General features: G+C 47.3%; 1 protein-coding gene across 4 annotated transcripts in view; it reads right to left on the bottom strand.

Annotated features, from left to right (window-relative positions):
- CSNK1G1 (casein kinase 1 gamma 1) overlaps positions 1–23756 on the bottom strand; it is a 102742-nt gene that overhangs the window by 15827 nt on the left and 63159 nt on the right. For all 4 annotated transcript variants that reach the window (XM_032699621.1, XM_032699623.1, XM_032699622.1 and 1 more), the window contains 6 exons: positions 13567–13718; positions 7568–7802; positions 5002–5087; positions 2947–3031; positions 1666–1814; positions 19–123 (listed from right to left, as the gene is read on the bottom strand). In XM_032699621.1, coding sequence (XP_032555512.1) covers positions 19–123; positions 1666–1814; positions 2947–3031; positions 5002–5087; positions 7568–7802; positions 13567–13718 — 812 coding nt within the window. The remainder of the gene's footprint in view (positions 1–18; positions 124–1665; positions 1815–2946; positions 3032–5001; positions 5088–7567; positions 7803–13566; positions 13719–23756) is intronic.

The following is a 23756-nucleotide window of genomic DNA, read 5'->3' as shown; positions in this document are numbered from 1 at the left end:
CCGTCGTGAGCAACACACCTGATTGCGAAGGGCCTGCTGGGATGGTCGATCCCGGTGGACGTGGCTGTCTCTTGTTACTGCAGATGTCCCAGAATCTACGTGAACAGATCCCACAGGAGTAGGCTGAAAAACAGAATTTTGGTTAGGATGAAGACTCTCACATGCACAGACCCACCATGTCAGGAAGCAGGAAAACATCAAAGGTAATAGCCAAGGAGAATTACAGCCAGGGCTATAAAATCCCTGTGATTTGATGGCCATGTGATTTAACGGTGGACACCAGCCCCAAATCTCTTGTATAAGAATTAATTAAGAAGATATTGTTAGGTGTCAGTCTCGCTGTCAGATCACACCTAATGTGTCTCACACGGGGTTATTACAACTGAAAATATACACTTGTTTTCCTCATCCTCTCGTCTCACCACTTGTAAAAATCACGCTTGCACAGAAACAGGACGTGTTAAAATTAAAGCTTCATCTGCTCTCTCCTCACCAAAGTCATAATCCCTGCTCCCAACACCGAGATCTCCATAGCAACCACCGCGGTTGGCAGCAGTAGCACGCTTGTCTTACAAGGTGCTCTTTATCAATTGCCTTTGTAATTAAAGAAAAATGAGGAGAAAATCTTGATTCACAAAGGGAATGATTTCTCAGGAACTGTTTTGGGCACAGTAAACATTGGGAATGCTAAATATAGTTGGGACAGTAAAGCACCAGCAGCAGTACCTAGTTCAGCACTGAAGACAACGAATTTACAGGTGTCATTGCTGCTGTTTGGGGTAGGTCATGAGCAGAAGTACCCAAACCAAAGAGCTTTAGACTTTTCTACCACATTTCCCCATGACACAGCTTTTGGCCAAGTACAACTGGTTTTTGACAAAGAAAGCAATGCAATGAGATCAGGGTTGCAGTCCACATGGAGTCATGGAACTGCTAAATGGAGCTTGGTTACTCCAGCATTTCCTTGTCATGTGCCATACAAAGCTGGTTCAGCCTGTGGAGTGTCTGCCAAGATATTTTGAGCTCAGGAGGGCAGGGTTAGATTAGATATTTGGGAGAAATTCTTCCCTGTGAGGGTGGTGAGGCCCTGGCACAGGTTGGCCAAAACGCTGTGGCTGCCCCATCCCTGGAAGTGTTGAAGGCAAAGTGGGATAGTGGAAGGTGTCCTTGCCAATGGCAGGGGGTGAGAACAAGATGAGCCTTAAGGTCCCTTCCAACCCAAACTATTCTGGGATTTTACTATTCACTGAACATCCATCAGAGCCCTGTCTGGATCTCCCGTACGTTCCTGATGAGAACTTGACCATTACAGGAGTCTTCTATGATTCTCCTGCTTTAAAATGGATTTTACATAGTTGTCTCCAATCCTGAGTTAGACTAGAGGGAATTCAGTCTGGTCATATTCACTGTCACAAGTGGGGAAGTGGGGCTTGAATATCCTGCCAGTGCAAGCCCGGAGATGTGGGAAGGGGCCTTTGTCCCTCAGGGGAACTTTGAGGCACTGACAGAACCCCCGAACAATGTCAGGGCACTTCACTGCGTTGAGAAGTAAAAGATTTGACCCTAAACTCACTGGCATTGATTGGGATTACCAGGGACAAAGAGGCAGAGGTGTGGAAGCAGCCCCTGGGAGGCAAGGCGGGGGATTTCACAGGGACAACTCACAATTGGCCTGCCGACCCAGTCATAGGCATAGTCAAAGGTGTAGCCTTTCTTCTCAAACAGCTCCGTGAAGATGGTTCGCAGGTAGTCGTAGTCTGGCCTCTCAAAGAAGTCTAATCGCCGAACGTAGCGGAGGTACGTGGCCATCTCCTCTGTGGGAAAAGGGAAAGGCAGCAGCTTTTATCCTGAATCTTCCGAATGAGCTCTTAGAAAACAAGGTCAATTCACGCTGTGCAAGAATTGTCTGGGCTGCCAGCGCTACCTCTGGCTTTTCCTCTACAAGGAGCAGTTTTTAGTAACAGCCCACAATGAAAAACAATTCAAACACTTCTCAAGCAAAGATGGAAGTCCCACCTCTGCTCTACCTCACATCTGACCTCCACACCTGGTTTTATTCTATACCTTTGTATAAAATAAACACAACGAGAAATAAACTCATTGAACCTGCCAACAGGCTGCTCACACGCATTTAAAATGTTGTTGCCCAGAGAAGCTGTGGCTGCCCCATCCCTGGAAGTGTTCAAGGCCAGGCTGGATGGGGCTTGGAGCAACCTGGTCTAGTGGAAGGTGTCCCTGCCTGTGGCAGGGGGTGGAATGAGATGAGCTTTAAAATACAAACCATTCTGGGATTCTATGAGTCTATAAAATAGCCACTGACATCTCATCTGGGGAAGGAAAGCAGGAGATGGTGGTGGGTTTCCTCTCCTTCATGTCAGGACTTCAGAAAACACCCAAAAAACTCCCCAAACCCACTCTGTGAAGGCCACAGGGTACCTGGGAGGGCTTTAACTTTGTATCCTGTTTAACTGGAGAAAAGGTGTTGGGCTCGGCTAGAAACACATCTTTAGTTAACAACCCCCTTAAAACTGCTGTCAGAAGGTGGAATTCAAGGATAGACACACCATTCCATCTTCCAAGCTGGCCACCTACACTTACAAAACCTGTAAAACCTTGCATTTGGAAAATAATTAATTTGGTACATCCAACAGTCATTTGGGAATGGGAAAATAATGAGGAGCTCCTTTGGAAGGAAGCCAAGAAGCTAAGGAGTTACACGAGGCCCTTGAGCACTGTCCAGGCTCCTTGATGGGAAGAGTTAAACTCATTTTAAGCCCTCAGGCCCTGCTAATTTATAGCAGCAGCTCCAGTCGTTTTCCAGCTTGAGGAACAACATGATGCACACACATCATCCAAATACTTTCTGTCAGAGGGGCTCAGGACCATCCTATTTAACAAGGTCTGTCCCCCTCCAGCTGCACTCACACGGTCCCATGAGGGCTTTACCTGGAAAGTTCTCACAGAGAACTTCAACCGGAGTGTTTCTCTTTGTGTCCCCAATCTTCTGATACCTCTCTTTTAAGGTGTCAGCCTGCAGCGCACAAAGACAAAACAGTTGTGGAGAAAGAGTTCAACCATGTGAGAAAGGACATGCTGTATGGGAAGAAAAACAAGGTTTTTAATGCCCGTTCTGGGTGGTATCAGGAGATGTTACTTGTAGCTGAACTGCCTCCTGACTACACTGACAGGAACATTTTATGGGCTGTGGGCAGAGAAAATCCAAGGCCGTGTTCAAAACATCCTCAGTAAGGAAAGGCAGGACGCTTGTTAGTGTCTTACAAGGCTCCCTTCTCATAGTGCAGTCCTCAGGGCCGTGCAGGGAAGGCTTCATGGGAGAAGCAAACAAAGCTGCAGGAGCTGGGAGGGCACATCAGTACCTCCCCCAGGCTCAGGGCCATTGGCAGCTGAGCTGCCTCCACAAACGCCTGCAAAATATATCCACTGCAAGGGCAATTTGGGTCTTTCTGGGTGTAACAGAAAGACACCACACAGATAATGACTTACATCACTCACACTTCTCCCAAATCCCACGCTGCTCCCACACTGCCTCTCCTTTCACCCCCAAACTGCCTATCACTGAGACAGCACTGACCAAACATCTGGTCATCAAGGAAATGAAACAGTTTGCTGTTGGATTTCCCCCTAAATCCCCTCTGAAGCACAGAACTCTGCTCCAGCTGCACCCTAAAAATGGGGTTTATTGCCTTCATTTCAAAATATGCCAATTAAACCTGGCAGCAGCTTAATTAGCATCACAGATGTTCTCTCAAGACATGGCACTGACAGTACAGACCAAAAGTGTGAGCTGAGGAAACCTAGAAGAGCAACAAAGCTGTCCCATTCTAGGTCAAGCTGGAGAGCCCGAGTTTGCCCTGGACCTCAAAAAGGAGTCAACTAATTCTTATCAAGTTCAGCACCAAACTTAGGAACTTTTGTAGAACCTTGTCAAAACCTGGAACTATTTCAGAATAATTTACAGGATTAATTTAAAGCAGATGAGTTCAGCTAAGCCAGAAATATGTACTAGAATAACACACAGAGGCGTGAATGTAAAGTCAGAAACATTCTGATTTCTTTCATGACCCTTTCATGCTTGAAAAACCCTTTCTTTGCTTTTTCTGCCATGTGTCTGATAAGGCTGAGCTCCGACTAACTCTGGATAGGTGGTGACAGAAGAGCTTAACAAGGTCTATCACCCAAGCTGCTTCCACTGACCATCGCAGTGTCCTGCTGAGCAGCTCCTGAGCCAAAAACCTCACCTTTTTCCAACAGGAGTTCTCATCTTCACTAACAAACCTTCTCCTATCCTGATCAGATTTGGTGCCTTCGCTCCCTGCAATTCCAAAGCTGAACACAGCAGCTTAACCATCAGGGAGGTGATGGAGAAGTGAAGATGCAGCTTCCAAGAGCTTCAGAGCCAGGAAATGACTCGCTCCTGGTTAACTCAGCTGATGGATGTTGGCGGCACTCAGTAACTCAATTGCCTGCAGGCCTCCTCATTGTACACGGCATCCCATAAACTCCTCAGCACTGAGTGTCCAGCGTCTCTGGAGGGAAGCCAAGCTCAATCCTTCTGCCAGAAAACCAGTTTTTCAAGCTGAAGTCCATCTGTTCATCTAAACTCATCAAACTGCTTCCATTATAAACACAGATCTCAGATGCAGCTGGAGGATTGTGTGCCCTAACTGGAATTTCATAAACAACCACTGTGTCCCCGTTGTGCTCCAGCTCGGGGCAGCTTCCAACCACAGCTCTCATTGCTATCCCTGAACCTCTGCTCAGTCCTCTCTCCAAAACTGTACCAGTTTGGCAACTCAAAGTGCCAGGTGACATATTTCTACCTTAAAATCTTTCCTGTAGCTAAAGCTAATGCCTCGTCCTTAGACTTCAAGGACCTAAAGGAGAGGACAGTGTTTCTGGCTGTGTTTTGTCGATGTTTCCCCAGTGGATTATCCTTTGGGCAGAGACCAGTAGAAGTTTTCAAGGGCAAAACCTACCTACCTTCAATCCCTGCCAGGGCAGGCTGCCTCGGAGGAAATACATGAACATATGGCCCAGGGCTTCCAAGTCGTCTCGACGACTTTGCTCTAAAAGAGAAGAGATGACAAATCATTGCTGCAGAGGCAGAAATGGCTCTGAGATGTCCTCAGCAGCCACACCTGTATCTGAGATAAAGGTATCACAGAGACGTTCCCTCGCTGTCTGCAGCTCAGATCTCGTGCAAAACCACCTAGAAGCTGTTTCAAAAAACCAGAAAATATGCAAAATCAGCTGGAAGGCATGAGAGAACACAGGAGCTGTACGACAAACAGCCCAGACTGTCTGGGATAAGTCTTAATTGCATAGGAATAAAGCAGTTCCCCAATCCTTCTCCAGCCTGCCAGTGTCGATGGTGCACCTGCCATGTGGGGCTGGATCATTTCCTCTGGAGTCCATGGGAACAGGGGATACTCACAACCAGCTGCAGGGAACTACCCTTGCACAGTGCCAACCCTTTTGCAATCACTCCTGCATCTCATTGCATCAGAGCAGGTCTAAAATAGCTCCTTCCAGAGCTGTGAAACACTTGCTGCTGTTGCCATGCAGATGTTCTGATTATAAATGAAGGGGGGGAAAAGTGGTCTCGAGCCAAAGGAAAAAGCATCCTTAAAATAAGCTACCAAAATGTATCCAAAAACCCAAGGGAGGATAGAAGAGAACAACAAATGTGGAGTCAACAGCACAGGACTGGGGCTGGGCTGGGTCCTTGGGTTTGCTGAGCTCACAGACTGATTTGGTGCAACATTCTCGCCTCCAAATCTCTATCTGCACCAAATGATGTGCTCCACAGCCACATGCCAGAGCAGATCCAGCCCACAGGCCATGACAGACGTGAGCTGGGCTTGCTGCTGCATCATCTGCACAAGAGGAAGGCAGTGCTTTGCACAGCGTGACTCCTTCACAGGCAGCAGTAACCTAACCCTCAGCAGATGCTGGGAGTGAGAACACTCATGAGAAGGGAGCTGAGATGACAGTTCCTGCAGGTTATCCTGATAAAAAGGAGAAAAAAAGAGGATGTCCTGGGTAATTCAGTGCAATGATGAACTTCTCAGGAAGATGGTTGAGTGCACTCGTCTCTCAGAAAAACTGCAATTAGAAGCCTTAGTTTTAAGCGTGAAGGGACTGATTCTGCCTGGGCTGGTCTTACCAGTGAAGCATCAGCCCCTCAAAACCCCTCTGGGCAGAGACAGCCTTCCCTGGCTGGCAGCCAGTCCTGTCCTCCTCAAATACAATCCCAGAATTGACTCTGACCCTTTCCCTGCACGAGCCCCAGCGGGAGCTGAAAACCTGCAGGGAAATGGGTCCTAAGGAAGGCATGTGGTGCACTTCAAACACAAACACATCTTCCTTCCACATCACCTGCACCGGCAGCTTCCGAGCCCGCTCCCGCTGTGCTTTCCCATACCTCCACCCCTCCCTGACTCTTTCTTCACTTTCCAGCATTAGAAGTTGGGCTCATCCCTCCTTACTCCCCAGAGAGAGCGAGCTCTCCAAGTGAAGTGGAAGCCAGAATACTGGGAGGCCATTCAAAGAATATTCCATTATCTTCCCCTTTTTTTTTTAGGGATTTAAGTGAATATAAACATTTCATAAGGTGTTTTTTTTGCCTTTCAGCCACAGAAATGTAATCTTATGGTATGAGAGAAAGCAGCGAGGAGAGGAGATGAAAGCCAGGTTTAAAATTAGTTAAACTATTCATTTTCTCCAATCAATTACTAGGTCAGGGAACATCCAACTCTAACATCTGGAACTAGAAGGTACTGAGACAGTGCTGTGCTATAAAAATCTATTTGTCCATCATTTAGTGTGGCAATCACCACCTGCCTGCTTGTCTTTTATCAGTGCAGGGCTGCTCCCAGTTATTTAGTTCTCAATAACAACTATAATTAAGAGGCTTCCAACATTTCAGCTGCCTCAATTCCTCAAAAGAGGAGGAAAAAAGCCTCACAACTGTAAACAGCATGGCAGCATCAGGAGGTTCACAAATAGCTTGAAGAGCAAGAGAATTGTAAGCCAAGACACCATCGGAGCCCTACTGGACTCACATGGCAACTTGGAGCATGTCCAGAAGAGGGAATGGAGCTGGGGAAGGGGCTGGAGTACCAAGAGCTGCTGAGGGAGCTGGGGGGGCTCAGCCTGGAGAAAAGGAGGCTCATGGGGGACCTTCTTGCTCTCTACAACTTCCTGACAGGAGGGTAGAGCCAGGTGGGGGTCGGGCTCTGCTCCCAGGGAACAAGGGACAGGACAAGAGGAAACGGCCTCAACTTTTGCCAAGGGAGGTTTAGGTTGGATATTAGGGAAAATTTCTTCACTGAAAGGGTTGTCAAGTATTGAACAGGCTGCCCAGGGCAGTGGTGGAGTCCCCATCCCTGAAAGTGTTCAAAAGCCTTGTGGATGTGGCACCTGGGGACAGGGGTTAGTGGTGAACACGGCAGTGCCGAGGGAGTGGTTGGATACAATGACCTTAGAGAGCTTTTCCAGCTTAAGTGATTCTGTGACTCTTGGAGCTCCCCGTGAGCAGACAGACCTTTGCCAAGGTGGGTGTTGATGGACATGTATCTCGCCGTTCCAGTTAAGCTCTTGTGCTCCCTGTAGGGTATGTGTTTTTTGGTTTCCGGGTCAATGTACTCCTTCGCCAGTCCAAAGTCTATGATGTGGATGACGTGCTCCTTCTTATTGCCTTGCCGGCCAATGAGGAAGTTTTCTGGCTTCACATCTCGGTAGATGAGGTTCTTGGAATGCACGTACTCCATCCGAGAGATCTGCAGAACGACAAGGAAACGGTTATTTGGGAGCAGATCAACCACCGGGAGAGATGGAAGAGGAATTCCTCATCCCCTCCTTTCCCTGGCTATTGTGCTGTGCTCCCTGACTTTATTCCCACGGAAATGGCAAAAGCTGTTTATGAGGCGTTACCGCCGGGATGCAGCTCTTGGCAGGAAGCCATGGGGAACTGCAGCAGCCTTTTTGTATTGATTTTAAACATACTAAACCAGTTACCAAGAGCTCTTCCCTTGCCCACCGCCTTCCCTTGTTGCTCTGTGTCTTACCACCTTCCTCCCTCAACCCATATGTTGTCTTAGACACGCCAGATTCTTCATGGAGGGGGATTTCTGGGCAGGCAGAAGCTTTATGATCCTCAAAGTTGACTAAAATAATAATTAATCTCACTGCTGTCAACTAGGAATAGCTGGAATATTTGTCAGCTTTTGATGAACATTGTTCTGGCAGCATGACTGAAAGGTAAGGTGAAAGGGCACGAATCCCACTTCCAAGGTGACAGAGGGCCTCCAACAACACACCTTGTTCAGAAGTTCACCATTAAAATTGCTTCTGAACCCAAATATATTGCAGGTGATGTCTGAACAGGTTGCCAAGCAGTTCTCCTTTGAGTCCCTAACTTAAGAGATGATTCCAACTGGAAATAACTCTCAATTTATTTTAATTTATGAACTCTAATTGCCTTTTTAGGTTTTAAATGAGAACACATGAATCCCCATTTCAGGCTGTTCTGGTCACAGCTGCCCCACCTGCCGTCAGACACGGTGGCTTTGGTAAGCAAGGTGCTTGTTTGGAGAGGCCACTGGGATTGACCCACATGCACGTGGGCTTGCAATACTATGACACCACCACAAAGCTCCCACAGACTCCCAGTTCTGCACTAACGAGTGTCAGTCCCCAGAGGTCAGTGCCGCACCACTGTGATGTCAGGATGGTGCCCTCAGATTTGGGGAATGTCTAAGGCAAGAGCCACCAGCTGGTCATCCCCTCTGAGTGGATCCCAGCAGGAAAGCTCCACAGGTTGGAGCTCTGGATCACTGAGCCAGCTCTCCCCAGGCTGAACAACAGAGAACCAACACCCCATCAGCCCTTCCAACTACCCTGCTCGCCATGACTGTGAGCACTGTTGGGCTGACAAACCCCACCTGCTCCTCCATTTCTTGTTGAATCAACACACCAATCCACGGGGCAAACACAGATCATTCTTCCTCTTCAGAGACCTTGGATCCACACCTGGCTTAAAGCTCCATATGTGTGTGATCCCTCCATTCAGCTCCCAAACCCTTACCAGGTACCTGATTTTTAAGGAAAACCTGCTGCATTTCCACCTCTTGGAAAGAACAGGCAGGAGGGGGCAGCACTCCTTGTAAAATAAGCAGCTCTACAAGGAGGGCAGAAGACAGGAAAAAATTGGCTGCAGGTGAATCAGGATTAAAAAACAGGACTTGCTCAAAGGCTCTTCAAAGAAGGAACTGGCACGTGCTGCCGCTCCCCTCCCCTCCACGCAGTGATTGATTTCAATGTGCTGGGAAAATGGGTTTCACGGCTAACAGCCATTATTTCCAATCAATTACAGGCTGATGCAGAGCAGAGCAGATGCTCTTCAGCCATTCTTCACGCTTTGAATCATCTACAGGACACAGCAGCAGGTTGGGAAACAAAAAGATACCTCGGGAGGCAATTCAAATGAAGATGCAACCCTTGAAAGTGGAACAAAGCACTTCCTCGCCTCTCCACATGTAACAAGCTCTCAAGTAGAGCCTGACAGGCTCATTTGATTTGTTCCTGCTACCAGAGCAGCTCAGTTGTTGAAATCCCAACAGCAATTAGACAACCTGAAAAGAGCCTCTTTTTTTTTGTTCTTTAAAAAACTCACAGCAAGTTGCATCAGGCAGGACAACAGCCCGGACAGCTGAGGTGTTAGATGAACCAGCAGCAGCACTCAGAGGTACTTATTTACCGGCCTTTTTTCCTTCCACCTGCCTTTTCTGCTTTCACCACACACACACATATGTTGTGGGGTCTTTCATATTCCTTCTTCTTTATTTCCACCTGCCTGGATGCTTCATGCTGGAGAGCCACGACGGGTGGAAGACACTCTCCGAGTCAGAAAGATGTTTCCTGGAGCAGCTTCCATGCTTTATTCCCCCTGACAAGACGCTCACCCTGCTTGTGGCTGCTGTGATGTGGAGTATCTGGGCCACATCATCCTCCCAGGCTCACTGCCTGAGAAGACACGAGCAGTGGTGGTGTGGCACGACCTCGGCACAACTCACACCCATTGCACAGCTGAAGGAGGGGAGAAGGGGAGCTCCCGCTCTAGAAATGTGCTGGATGCAGAGATGCAGTGCCCAACTCCTCTGGGTTTGAACCACAGGCTCTAACTATTCTATAGTCAGAGAAACCACTTGAGGAGCTGGGACTAACTTGGAATTGCTTTTATACTGGATAAACAGCAAGGACAGGAGCACTGGGGGTGGATGGAAGACTCCGTTTGTGAATTAAAGAGGGATTTTCGTGGCCAGGGCTGGCCCAGTCCATCCTTGGGCCACAAATCTCCATTTCAGATGTTGGAGAAACCCACAGGAGGGGAGAGAATCCCTTGGCACACAGCAGGACCCCTGTGCTGCGGCAGAGAAATGAGAGGATATTGTGACATTTACCAGATGCCAAACAAACCCATGCTTTCATTTGCCTTCCTCTTGCCAAGGAAGGAGGTGTAACAAATCCTCTTCTCCCAGAAAGGTAACTCTTAAGGAGCTGATCTCAATGGCAATCTCATCTCTAGATCCTCCTGATAAATTCAAGCCCTTCTTCCACTCATCACCTGCTTGAATATCAGGGATATTCAAGATCAGCAGAGATACAAAATTTACCTTGTTTAAAGGCAATTTTGATGGTCACCAATGAGAAACCTTTTTGCCACGACTTGGTCCAGACCACAATCCAGAGTGTTTGCCCAGTGCCTGGCACAATGGACCTGCTGAGCTGTCAGGGAGCATCGCACAGGCTGGACTTGGCCAAGAGTGAAAAACTTTAGTCTGAATAAAAACCCATTGTCCCCTGATTTATGGGCTGCAGGGACTGACGTAGTGACCATGGTTTTAAATGCCAAGCTTGGCTTCATTCAGGAGCATCACTCCCTGGATCTGTTTGGCTGCACGTGGAGGATGGAGGAAGCAGCTCCAGTCTGAACGATTTCCAGGCAGGCTCTCCTTGAAGACTCATTATCATCCAGTCTCTATCTCCCTCGGCCAGGAGAGCCTTCTTGGTATAAAACTATATTTTAATTCTTCTGCAATCACACTCCTTAAAACAACGACGCTGTCCTTGTTTTTCCTAGAGAAACTTCTTCTCTATCTTTTAACATCTTCAGATTAAAGGATCCATTGCAGTCCTGAGATGATGCAACCTGTCAAGCTCAGTAAGGCCAGCCAAACACAAATGTGTATTAAAAAATATCTTTCCACAATGTCTCTCATTAAAAATTGACCACTGGACACAAAGGGACCGGATGCTCCTACAGACATAGGGATCATCACATGTAAGTGAGGGGAGAAAGATGAGGAGAACAAGGGGTGGTTACCCTTTATTCTCATGCCCATGGTTGGAATTCCAGAAGCTTAAGCAGGTTTGGCTGGTCAGAACCAAAACAAAATGTAATTCCTGGATGTGAACCGCTGGAGTTTGACAGTCCAACTTCCCTTCTCTGATGTGTGTCTCAAACTGGAGGGTGACACAGTGACTGCAATCATTTAGTGTCAGGAAAAGATAAATCCAAGACAATTTCCCCCAAAGCCTTGTGGCTGCAGTGAAGGGTTTTCATTCCAGTCATGTTAAGTGCATGCCAGCTCCTTTGGGAAACATGTCTCCCAGGCCCAGGGAAGGTGCTGGAAGGTGCTGGGGTACACCTGAGAATGATAAATCTGTTTCCTTCAACGTGCACACTCCAAGCTGGCAGCTCATGTAACCTCCCTGAGAACACTGAAAAGGTCCTAAAACATCTCCCTGCAGCAAAAGGAGCAGTGCTGCCCGGTCCTTTGGGAGAACATCAACTCCTCCACTTCCAACTGCTTTTGGGGTCCTCCCATATCACTCTCAGCATCTGTTTTCCCACTGGTACCAGTGTCTTGCTGAGCTCCAGGCTTGCTGAGGGTACAAGGTCAGCAGATGATGCCAATGAAGAATGCCCAGGCACAGAGCTGACCTGCAGCCCTGGAGCACGACAAAAGGCAGCTGACACTGCTGTGACAGTCTTGATTTCCCCAGCAGTCACAAGGGAATGGATTTACACCTTTCATTTGCTTCTTTACAACCAAAAGGTCACATGAGCTAAAGCCTTGGCTTTGCCAGCTGTTGCCACTTGATTTAATCAAAACCAATACCATAAATTGGCTTTCCACTGATGAAGGAACACTCAAAACCAATAGAACTTGACCACTCCACCCTGGGAGACCCAACTGCACGAACCTAATACCAGGCAGGTGCTGTTCAAACTTCTGCTGCTGTGACCTCAAATTTCCATTTAAGATTCTGCTCTGGCACACTTCAGTTTACCTGGAAAGGATTGTGTTCCTCATCCCTTACCATCTTCTCTTCCCTGCAACACTTCTATCCACAGAGCTGTTAATGTGGATACACAGTCCCTACTCTGCTGTGGGGTATCTGAATGATCCCAAGGTACAAGTATCCAAGATCTGGATATCTGCAGATACCCATATACTTGGGAATCTGCAGACCACAGGCTGAAAACCAAAAAGCTAAACTCAAATGATCACTGACTAGCTCTACTGACTCAGGGAAGTTCCCTCACCCTTAGGACATTCAGTTTTCACACTGTTCACATTCAACACGGACCCCTTCCAGCTTGGCTTCCTTTCCTTTTCAGGTAAATTAAGGGCTCTGTGGTGTTGCCCATAGATCTATTATACTCCAACTGTTAGTAATTTAAACCCATTGGCAAATTTTGACCAAATTTGACCAAGACAGGGCCCTCCAATGCTGGTATTTTGGCTAAGGAGAGCTCAGCTCCCATCGCTCTGCAAGGTTTCAGTCTGTGAGTGGCCCAGTAGCACCAAACCAGTAGAACTGGTAGGACTGTGGGAGGGTGCTGTGCTCCCTGTGTCCTGGGGAATGGGTAAGAAATGAGATGTTCCTGGGACGTCCGAACAGAGGGAGTGAGCTGGGGTAGGTACCGGGGTAGGGCTGTGTAGGGGACATGGGACACAAGTCCGTAGGAATCCAGCGTCACTGGTTCTGCTGCGCAAGGAGCGAGTTTCTCATAAGCATAACTTGACCTTGCCTTCATAGGCAAGAGTTCTTCTCACACCTGAGAAGTTTTCTTTCATAAAAAACATGGAAAGAGACTTTTTATCAAGGCCGGCAGGGATAGGACAAAGGGAAACATTTTTAAACAGAGGGCAGGTTTAGTTTGGATGTAAGGACGAAATTCTTCCCGTGAGGGTGGTGAGGCCCTGGCACAGGTTGCCCAGAGAAGCTGTGGCTGCCCCATCCCAGGAAGTGTTCAAGGCCAGGTTGGATGGGGCTTGGAGCAACCCATGGTGGGGGGTTGGATTAGATCTTTGAAGGTTCCTTCCAACCTGAACCATCCTGTGACTCTGTAACAGAAGGAGATTCTCTCTCCAAGCAACAGACTGCCCTGAACCTTGCACTGCACCGACCCATCCTCAGCTCTCCAGGACTGGCAGACCCGAGTGGCCCTGTGGAAGCCCCACTGTCACTCACCAGCTGGATGGCAATCATCAACACCGTCTTCAGGGTGAATGTCCTGTCACAGAGGTCAAACAAATCTTCCAAGCTGGGACCAAGCAGCTCCAGTACCATGGCGTTGTACTTCCCACACGGCCCAAAGTAATACACCTGGGGAAGCCCTTCAGCTGGAAGGGATGAACAGAGTTCAAATCAGTCAGTGGGACAAGGTTAATTCCCTTCCTCTGGCACGTACGTCTTTCTCTGGGCAGAGCTTTACTGTTACCTTTTGAGTGATTCTGTTTGATGTTGCCCAATAAGGAAATAAGTTCCAGCACACACTGTGAATGAACTGAAGGCCAAACCAGTGCAGGCTCTGCTCAGCTACACCCTTGGACAGACAAATGGATTTCAGAGCAATAACACGACCACATGAAAGCCTTGAGCTTTGGCAGCTTGAAGACTTGGACTTAGGGAACAAGACACAGAGTTCCCTGTGCTGCACTAAACACCAGGCAGAGAACAAGCCCAGATGTCGTTGGCACTCGTCAGAGCAGTTAGGAAGATGATAGCCCTTGGAGAATATGAGGCATGGCCAAAAAAGGGCTGCTTTGTCACTCAAGATAATACACAGCCCTTGTCTTTCAGTACAACCTTACACAACGGTTACTCCTATTATACTCAGGGAAAGGAAGAAAAAAACCTTTTCCTTTCAAATAGAGAAAAGCTTTAAATTTTGACCCATCACCATGTAAAAACAGGTGATCATAGTCATTAAACATATGTGCACACACATAACTATTAACATCCAGTCGGTAGGAGCCAGAGCCCACCTTCCCACCCAACTCAGCTCAGCAAGAGCACACAGTGTTGATGCTCAGCTGGCAGGGGGTTTTTGGGTGGATCAGCTTTCTAAAAGGCTTTGGAAGGGAAAAAAACAGCCTTAGTATTGGAACACTCACAGAGCTGCACAGCACTCCTGAAATTACCTTTGAGTTCAAAGTAAATCAGAGCAGCCCATCCAGGAGGAATTCGGTGCAGGGCTAAGTGCTCATTTTGACAATCAGCACCTGCACAGCACTCAGCATCCCAGCACCAGCATCAACTGTGTAACACTCATAAAAATATATGTATTTGCAGTCAACACCTCACAAGCAGTTCCAAAACACAATGGAAGGGTTTTGTTTTGAAATGTGGGGGTTTGTCCTATGTCAAAACAAGGTATTTGCTTGAATCCCCAAAGATAGGGTATCCTGCTATTCAGTGTAAAGGCTGAGCCTGGGGAGCACCACTAACAGAGATCCATAAATTACAGAGCACAGGACCTGAACACAGCGTGATCATTAATTTTATGGCATGTTTTAAGTAGGTGCAGGCCCACACCTCTATTTACATAAGATATCAATAATAGAAATAGCAAAATACTCAACTAATTAAGTGCATGGTTTGGTATCGCAGTGTTCTCAGGCAGTGGAACAGGGAAACACTTAAGGCTGGAGTGCATCAGCAACACAACAACTGCATGTCCTACTCCAGATTTAGGGAAGCCTTGTTAATCCACAGCACTCTTCAATCTGCCAGCAATGTCATAAATGTGGTGCTGAGATTACTAAAGCTTAAATGCTACAGAACTTGTGCTCCCATGTACAGCTCCAAAAGAACAAAATGTGGCTTGACAAAGATTACCAGAGGATGGTTTTAATCTTGTTAACTCGGGGAATCATGTTAGGTATCTGTCATCGGGATGCATTAATGGGATATTACAGAGTGTTGCAGGAATTCTCTGTCTAACCAGAGTTTTGTGTCCCACGTAAAACATTTACCCAACCTGGTTTTGGGAGGCTGCTGCTCCTAACAGAGCTCCGTGCTTTAGAAAGCACTAACAGCCATTAAATTCTCCAGGAAAACAGGATGGTTTGATGCAGAAGCAATTCAGAAAGCCAAACAATGATGGCATGTGATCCAGGCAGCTCCAAAATGCTTTCAAATATCCCCAAATCAACATAAATGGCAATTTCATGCCATCAGCTTAGTGCTGAAGGCTGGAATAATTATGAGGGTTCTTGAAGTAACTCATGGTGAACCACTGGGTTTTCAGTGAAGTCTGATGAATATTTGCCTACATAATCACCTCTAACCCAAAGATCAGCATCTCTACTTTTTTAGAGACAATCAAAGAATAATAGAAGAACAGAATATTCTATGCAACATTTAAAACTGAGATCATTATAAATTCTAGATATAGCTATAAAGTGAGTACTTCTACCACAAGTCTCAAAAAGCAGAAATCAGGAAGTAATTGGGATTAGGACTGTGCTAATTAAGGTATGTGGGAGAATAAAATTGCAGAAAGGCTTCACAGTGGTGAAGGATCCCATTCCCAGAGCAACGGAGAGGAGAACATTTACAGCCTCACTTGGTCAGGAGGGAGCACTGCAACTAAAATTCAGTTCCTACTGGGCATAAGAACCAGGATGATCCATTGCAGCAAGACACAAAATGTGGGGATTTCACATCAGGAAGGAAGAAACACAACTATTTAGTGCTCTCTGGGATACCAATTCCTTCATCTTTACCCCCTCAAAGCCTTGCAGCCAAGAGCTTGGAGAACTCTCCTTGTCTTTAACCTCTGGGAAGGCTCTGCTCTGGGCGTGAGCTCCAACAAGGTGAGGCTGTACCAAAGAACATGAAAAAAAGCATCCTGAGACATTATTGGCTTTGGGTGTACTTTTAGGGTTTGATTTCCCTCTGAGGGTTTTCAGCAGCAGTGCTGCCAACCCTGCAGTCAAGAACTTCCCTGCTGCCTTTGACAGAGTAAAACTGCTGTAATATAATTCTAATTTCCAGAGCTGCATCGCTGTGTCCCGGACCCAAAGAAGCATCACTGATGAGCCCTGTGAAGCCTCCCAGCCCAAGCCAGGGCTCCTCAGCTCCACATAAGTTACTGAAATGAAGTTAGGAGGGACACAGGGTAACATGCCCTGAGCTCATTCAAACTCAACTCAACTCACTGGGAAGGGGCAAAGCTTGAAAGAGAAGTTGTGAGCTTGGTGTACATACTAAAGGGAGTCTGTTGGCAGATGAGATTGGATGGAATTTGAGATACAGGCAGCTCCAGACCCATTCAGAACAATGAAAAGGGTCAGCCTAAGAAAATCTGCATCAAATTTGATTTAACCACAGCCCATCTGCATAATTCATGACGTAGCTTGGCTCTATTTCAGGACAAGTGTCCTGGTGCCACTGAGTCCATTGCCACAGTGAACCACAGAAACTCCATAAATATCACCAGCAGATCTGTAAATACTTAAGGACGTTGTCAACAAGAGAGATTGATGGAGGAAAAAGGACTTTTTTGTCTGGGCTGTTGGCTTTCAGGTTTTTAATGGTGTCAGGAGAGGACTGGAAAGGTCACACAAAGCCAGGGTGCAGTATTGCAGGTGAGCAGCTCTGGAGTCAAAGACTGCAGGATGAAAAGCCACTGGCAGAGCAGAGTCTCATCTTAAGAACTCAAAGGTAAACTCAACAACCTGAAGTACAAACCATGATCAGTTTAATGCAATTAATGCATGAAACCACACTGAAACTAGGAATTGCTCCATGGCATTAAACAGGAGCAACAAATTAAGGGAAGAAAATCCAGGCATGACACATGCAGGTTTTCCTCTGGAGAACAGCACTTTATTACAGTGGAGGCTGCTGCAAGCAGAAATCATCTCAATTTGCTTAACGGCTTTGGTCTTGCTGCTGAGTGATTTGGCTCAGCTACATGGAAAAGGCCCCGCTCCACCCTCGCTCTCACGGGAAGTTTATCACCCCAATAAACACAGACTGATCGCTGCACTGGAATCCACAGGCAAATTCTGCTACTTCAGCAGAGCGATGTCTTGGAAAAAATTCAAGCTGAGCACAGCGAAAACCCAGCAAAGCATTTCAGAGATTAAAGCCTTGCGGCTGGAACGACAGCGAGCGCAGACAGCAAAGCCAAAAACTAAGACTCTCCTTCCCCCACACTCCTGAGCAGCCCCACGAGACTGGCCTTGGCTTTCTTGGGATGCTAAACTCTCACTGCTTCTGGGCTGCCACCAAAAGGGACCGCCCCATCACCTCCTCGTGCTCACGGCGATGAGCAGTAAGTTGGGTCAACCCAAAAAAACTTGGCTTGGGCTTGAATACAAGAATGGGAACAGTAACAAACAGCAGGACCACTGCTCTTCCAGAGCGCTTCATCTGAGCAGAATTAACACCCGGAACAACTCCTTTCAGCAAATTTCCATCACAAGATCGACCATCCTGGCTGATCCAAATCCTGCTTGTCTTGCTTTACAGCACGACTAACAGCCCTAAGAGCTCCTCAGGCATCCGGCACACTCCAAGAAGCCACATTAGTCCAGGCACACAGACATTCCAGGCACACAACCATTTCCAGGACTGGCTATGAAATGGCAACAGGCAGAGATGTCAGTCAAAGGTTATGCCCAAGGGAAATCAGACTGTGCAGCGCCTGCCCCACATGGCAGGCCCGGAAAGCAGGACCCATCTGCTGCAGCAGAGCACACAGACACCGTGTATGACCACGAGAGGCTACAAATAAACCTTAATAACAGCCAGCAGCCCAAAAGACACCCAACTGCAAGCAGCTACAGGTGGCACCTACACCAGTGGAGAGGCAGAAACTGCGTCCCCACAGAGCAAATAACCAGGAGACTCCACAGCTTGTGAAAAGTGATCAGTACAGTAGTATCTGAATCATCCATGTTTTTGCTCTCAGGGGAATTGGTTTCTGCTGCCCTTCCATGTGGTGTGACCAAATAGAAAAGCTGATGTTTTCAATTTCAAGAATTACAGAAGAATTTCAGACCCTCTCTTCACTCAGGTTTCAACACTGAGCTGTATTGCAGAGCTAACCCCAAATTAGATACCCAAAACAGAAGGAGGGGGGATCAATCCAATATCCAACAAAGGGCTGATGCTCGACACAAAACCACACTCTGTGTGAGCAGCAAGAACTCTTCTTCATTGAGAAGGATGCAGAGACACACCAGCAGCAGCAGTGCACAGAAAGTTCTGTGTGATTTTAAAGCAGTGCTGATGAATGGGCCGCAGATTGTCTCAAAATTCCCATTCAGAGCAGAAAGTTTATTTTTACAAATCACAGAACACAAAATTACACGATGAACAGCATAAATAGCAACTGTGCGAGAGCTGAACATCTATAGCTAAAATTAAACATGTTCCAAACAAATTAAACAAATTGCTTTAGAGTAGTCAACCCATTTAAGCTGATTACACTAATGAGGATCTACCCTTCTCTTAATTTTCAGATCAGAATAAAATCCTGGCTGAAAGAGAAGCTTTGTGATCAACATCAACTGGGCCAAGATCTCAGCTTTTAACCTCTTCAAACACATCCTGTGAAAATCTACCTGAGCACGTTGGTTAATGGGTTATGCCTGTGAGCTGGGAGTAAAAAAGCTCATTTTGACCTTCAGGTTTTGGAATAATCTGCTTCAAAAACAAAAAGAGGAGAGAAAAGTTGAGATAGGTTAATTACTGGGAACAGAGTTCATAGAATCATAGAATGGTTTGGGTTGGAAGGGACCCTAGAGATCATCTCGTTCCAACCCCCTGCCATGGGCAGGGACACCTTCCACTAGACCAGGCTGTTCAGAGGCCCATCCAACCTGGCCTTGTTGTTGTGTTGAAGGTCTTTCGAGTGTTTGATTGGATGCATTTCAGAGATGTCTTCCCTCAAAATAATACTGCAAAAGCTTTGGGATACAGCCTTTCACCTTCAACCTGAACTGGAGGAGCTTGGGGAAGGACAGAGACTTTGGGTGATTGAGAGGATTTTTTCTTGTTTCTTGCCAGAAAACACTCAGCAGTTGAGATGCGAAGGCAAACAAGAAGAAAATGTAATTTCTGACTCCAGCAGAAGCTCAGTGTGACAGCGCAAGGTCTGCCACAATCCAACCACTCTAAGGCTTCAAAAACCTGGAACCGGCACCAGATTAGGGAAACAACCTAAAAATAGCAAACCGATCCCACAGACACACGGAGAAATATCCACCTGGAGCAGTGGGGTTGGAGCAGTGCCGTGACTCCGCGGTGCCCGAGGACAGGCAGCTCTGCAGCAGCTCCCTTCCCACTGCTCTGATTCACGGAGATGACCACCATGCTTGGGGGTCAGGCAGGAGTGTTTCCAGCCTGGCTTACGACTGTAAAGCTTATGAATAATTTCCTTGCTCTCCTGAGCTTTGATACTGTGGTTTGAGAGCCCAGGATTTACTTTCAGTTCTCTCTCTTTCACTCATCTGATCAGGGGGGAAGAGGAATCAGACCTGCCCAAAGCACCAGGCGGCATCCCCCCGTCTGCTGCCCCTGAGCATCCTCCTGCTCCGTTTGCTCCAGCTGCTGCCAGGCACCTGGCGCTCCACTGCCAGCTTTTCCCAACATCTCCTCCCTGGACTGGACAATGAATCATCCCCCTCCTGGGAAATGCTGCAGGCTCCATCACTCCTGCCCAGCAGGAATGGCTGTGGCAGGACCTTCCACTGCAGTCCTTTGGCGGGTGAGGAGGCGCAGAGCCACCTCCAAGAGGGAGGAGAGGCAGAGCAAGGCCTTCCCCTTGCCCTTGGATGTGGAAGAGGCACAGTTCAAACACTCTGAACCTGAGAGGTACTGGGAAGTAACACCAGGGTAATGTCACAAGTTCATCACAGAAGAGTTTGGGTTGAAAGAGACCTTAAAGCTCATCTTGTTCCACCCCCCTACCATGGGCAAGGACACCTTCCACTAGACCTGGTTGCTCCATGCCTCGTCCAACCTGGCCTTGAACATTTCCAGGGATGGGGAAGCCACAAGAAAGTATTGGATCAGCATCTTCTCCCCTGATGATGGCAGAGGAAGCCAAGTTTTGATGGGAAGAGGTGACACTGAGCACAACAGTGAGTTGTGAGGAGACAGAGCTACTGTCATCTCCAACGAGGTCCACGTGGACCCTGAGACTCCAGCCTCACTCCAGCACATTTTGTGCATCTTCTCAGGATATGCAGGATGTATTTAAGCCCTGCTGTGTTTTGAGTAGCTTGTTAGTATTTGAAATGACCAAAAAAAAAGGTGTGGAAAAAGGAACAGAAGAAAAACAGACATGGGAAGGACAGAAGGAAGAACATATTTGTTCTCGCTGCTGGTAAAAATCCAGACTATTTGATTTTTACTTCAATTTCAGTAAAACAAATTTCAGGATGGCTGTGTTATTAGAATGGGGTGGCATTTCTTCCTCCTTGGGTGGTACAAGCTGCTTTCCTGACATCATGGCTTGACTCTATTAAACAACTCCTCACATCCACAAAGGAAGAAGCAGTTGCAGAGGGGGTACCAAGAGGACGTTCACATTTGTATCCATAAAGATAAAAAAAGACTGGGAGGAGAAACAGCCCTACTGGAAAGGCTGAATGCAGGAAAACTTTCAAAATCTGGGAAATTTACACAGGAACATCCATTCACAGGCAGTTTTTTAGCTGTAACAACTAAACCAGTCATGTAAAATTGTTTCAATTCTTGACAAATACAAAAGAATAAAGCACAGCACAATAAATTGCTTTTTTGGCAAGTTTCAGGAGACGGAATTCACTTTTCTAGGGCTCAAGGAAAATGACTGCACTTCAATCTCCACGTTACTGTTGGATTTTATAGCAATATACCCTTTGCAACAACCTCTTGCTTCAGTGATTATAGCAGCTGGCCCATAGAACAACATTTTAAAATAAGGATAAAACCAGTATATAATTTTAGAAGAGTTATTTTAAACTACCCCAAAACATTCTAGCTTAAATTCCACCTTAATTATCTACCTTTTCCCCCACACCTGCAAAACAAAGATAAGGGCAGAAGAACATCACTGCACAGGTTGCCCAGGGAGAGGTGGAGACACTCAGCAACAGTCCTGGAGGGACTGAAAAGCTGTGTGGATGTGGCACTTGGGGATAGGGTCGAGTGGTGGCCTTGGCAGTGCTGGGGGAATGGTTGGACTCGAGGATCTCAGAGGGCTTTTCCTACCTCAGTGATTCTGTGGTTCTCCTTCCCTGCCGGTCCCCAGGCTGGGTGAGCTCTGAAGGGCACGCAGAGCCAGACCATGTCAAACCAACCAAAACAAACAAACAAACAAACAAAAAATAACCCTCCAAAAAACCTCCAAAAAACCCAAACACAAAGTGTTTCCCAGTTGGTTTTCCTTGGCTGTGCAATTCCTGTATTGGGTCAGCTCTACCTGCTGAGAGAGTCAAGTGGCAGGTTTTGGCCACTTCTTTTTAACCAGGTAACAGCAAAGTTGTGATGAAATCACAGTTATTTTCTTTCCTTTCAGAACAACTTCATAGAATCATGGAATATCCTGAGCTGGAAGGACCACAAGGATCATCAAGTCCAACTCCTGTCCCTGCACAGGACAAACCAACAATCCCACCCTGTGCCTGAGGGTGTTGTCCAAATGCTCCTTGAGCTCTGGCAGCCTTGGTGCTGTGCCCACTTCCCTGGGGAGCCTGTTCAGTGCCTCTGGGGGAAGAACCTTTTCCTGATACCCAGCCTAAACCTCTCCCAACACAGCTTGGGAGCATGGAGTTCCCATTAACACTCATCACCTTCTTCCCAGCTTCCAAATCACATGACAAGACTAAAGACAGAGGGGGCAGAGCTCACCCAGCTTCGTTTTAATACCTTCACGTCCCAGAGGAAAAGACTACAAAAAGGACATCACATATTAGCTCTTTGCTGGGAGTCAGATATTGTAAAAGACCTGCAGTTATTCTACCAACCTAACCCTCCTCTGATACAGCTCCAGTCATTCCCTCGGGTCCTGTCCTTGGTCACAGAGCACAGTGCTGCTCCTTGGGAGGAAGATGTGCACATTATGCATATGAAGTGATGCATGTTAATGACATTACAGGTATAAATTTCAGAAAAATCAATGCCAGAAGTTCTTGGTTTTAAGAGAGTGTTCAGCTGCACCCAAATTTAACTCCAGAAGCAGTGCCAAGGCAGAGGCTCCTTCTAGGCAGGTGAAAAACGCTAAGAAAGCAGCAATAATACAAGGCTTGTGCTGAATTGCTCCTGTGCTGCCCAGAGAACCATTTTGATTTGATCACACCATGTCACAAGTGGCTCCTGCCCTTCCTCAGCTCATTCCCATTGGAGACTGTGGGCTGGAGGCAGAGCTTTGACCGGCTCCTCCTTCCTGCCCGTCCACAAGCCAGAAAGCCATAGCATGAGTTAAGTGATGCTTTAAGGTCCTTGGGCAACAACCAGGATGTGACACAAGAGGGTGACACTACCACAGAGACAATACTGAGGGATCTGACAGCCTGGATTACAGCTCAGCTCCAGCCCACATCTCTGTGGAGGGACCAGAGTTGTTCTAGCCAGGCTGGCACAGTGGCATAAGGCAAAACTGGCACGTCCAGGCAGGATTTGGCATTGATCCAAAAGCATTTGGGTCTGGGATGACATCAGACGGGTCCAATTCAGCGAGATTAAAGCAGCAGTCACATCAGACATAGAATCTCTGGGTGCTCAGAGTAAGGTGATGCTCAGGCAGCTGAAGGCCAGCTTCACACCAGACCATGGTGGGACAATCTGATGGCATTTTTGGCAGCACAGCCCCGTGTGCCATCTCCCAGGTGTGCTGGGATCTGCCTGCAGAGACGTGGGTGCACATGGCCCCACAACACTCATGCTGACCCACTGGGAGGGGGGGCACTTGCTCCTGCAGCAGCAGCATCAAACCAGAAAGTGATGGATGCTGAGAGTCAAACCCACGTGAACTCCCCACAACAAGCCAAGAGATGGGCATTCATCAGTCCCATAACTGTGGTAGGTTTGGAGGGAAAAGCGGGTTTTTCAGATGAGTAGGAAAGTGTTACCCACACGGTCCTTCCAGCCTGAGGGAAAACCTCCCACTCCCTCTTATCACAGGAGAACCTACCGCCAAACAGAAGTTCAGAGGCGCTAAATGAGATCCCACCTCCAGATACTATCTCTGTTTCACCTTAAGAGAGCCGAGCATGAGGGGGTAGGAATGGAATTTTAATGGAAAAACTGCCATTTTCAGACAGAAAAATTATTACAAAAGTGCAGAACTCCCCCCGATCCATCACAGACTCAGGGGAGAGGCTGTGGCTTATCTTTTACCAAGCAGAGGGGGTTTTTCAGTAGCAGGCAGGACACAG

The sequence above is a fragment of the Chiroxiphia lanceolata genome, chromosome 12 (assembly GCF_009829145.1).
Source record: "Chiroxiphia lanceolata isolate bChiLan1 chromosome 12, bChiLan1.pri, whole genome shotgun sequence".
Classification (NCBI taxonomy): domain Eukaryota; kingdom Metazoa; phylum Chordata; class Aves; order Passeriformes; family Pipridae; genus Chiroxiphia; species Chiroxiphia lanceolata.
Note: the sequence above shows the minus strand (reverse complement) of the source record. Positions and strands in the feature narration are given on the sequence as shown.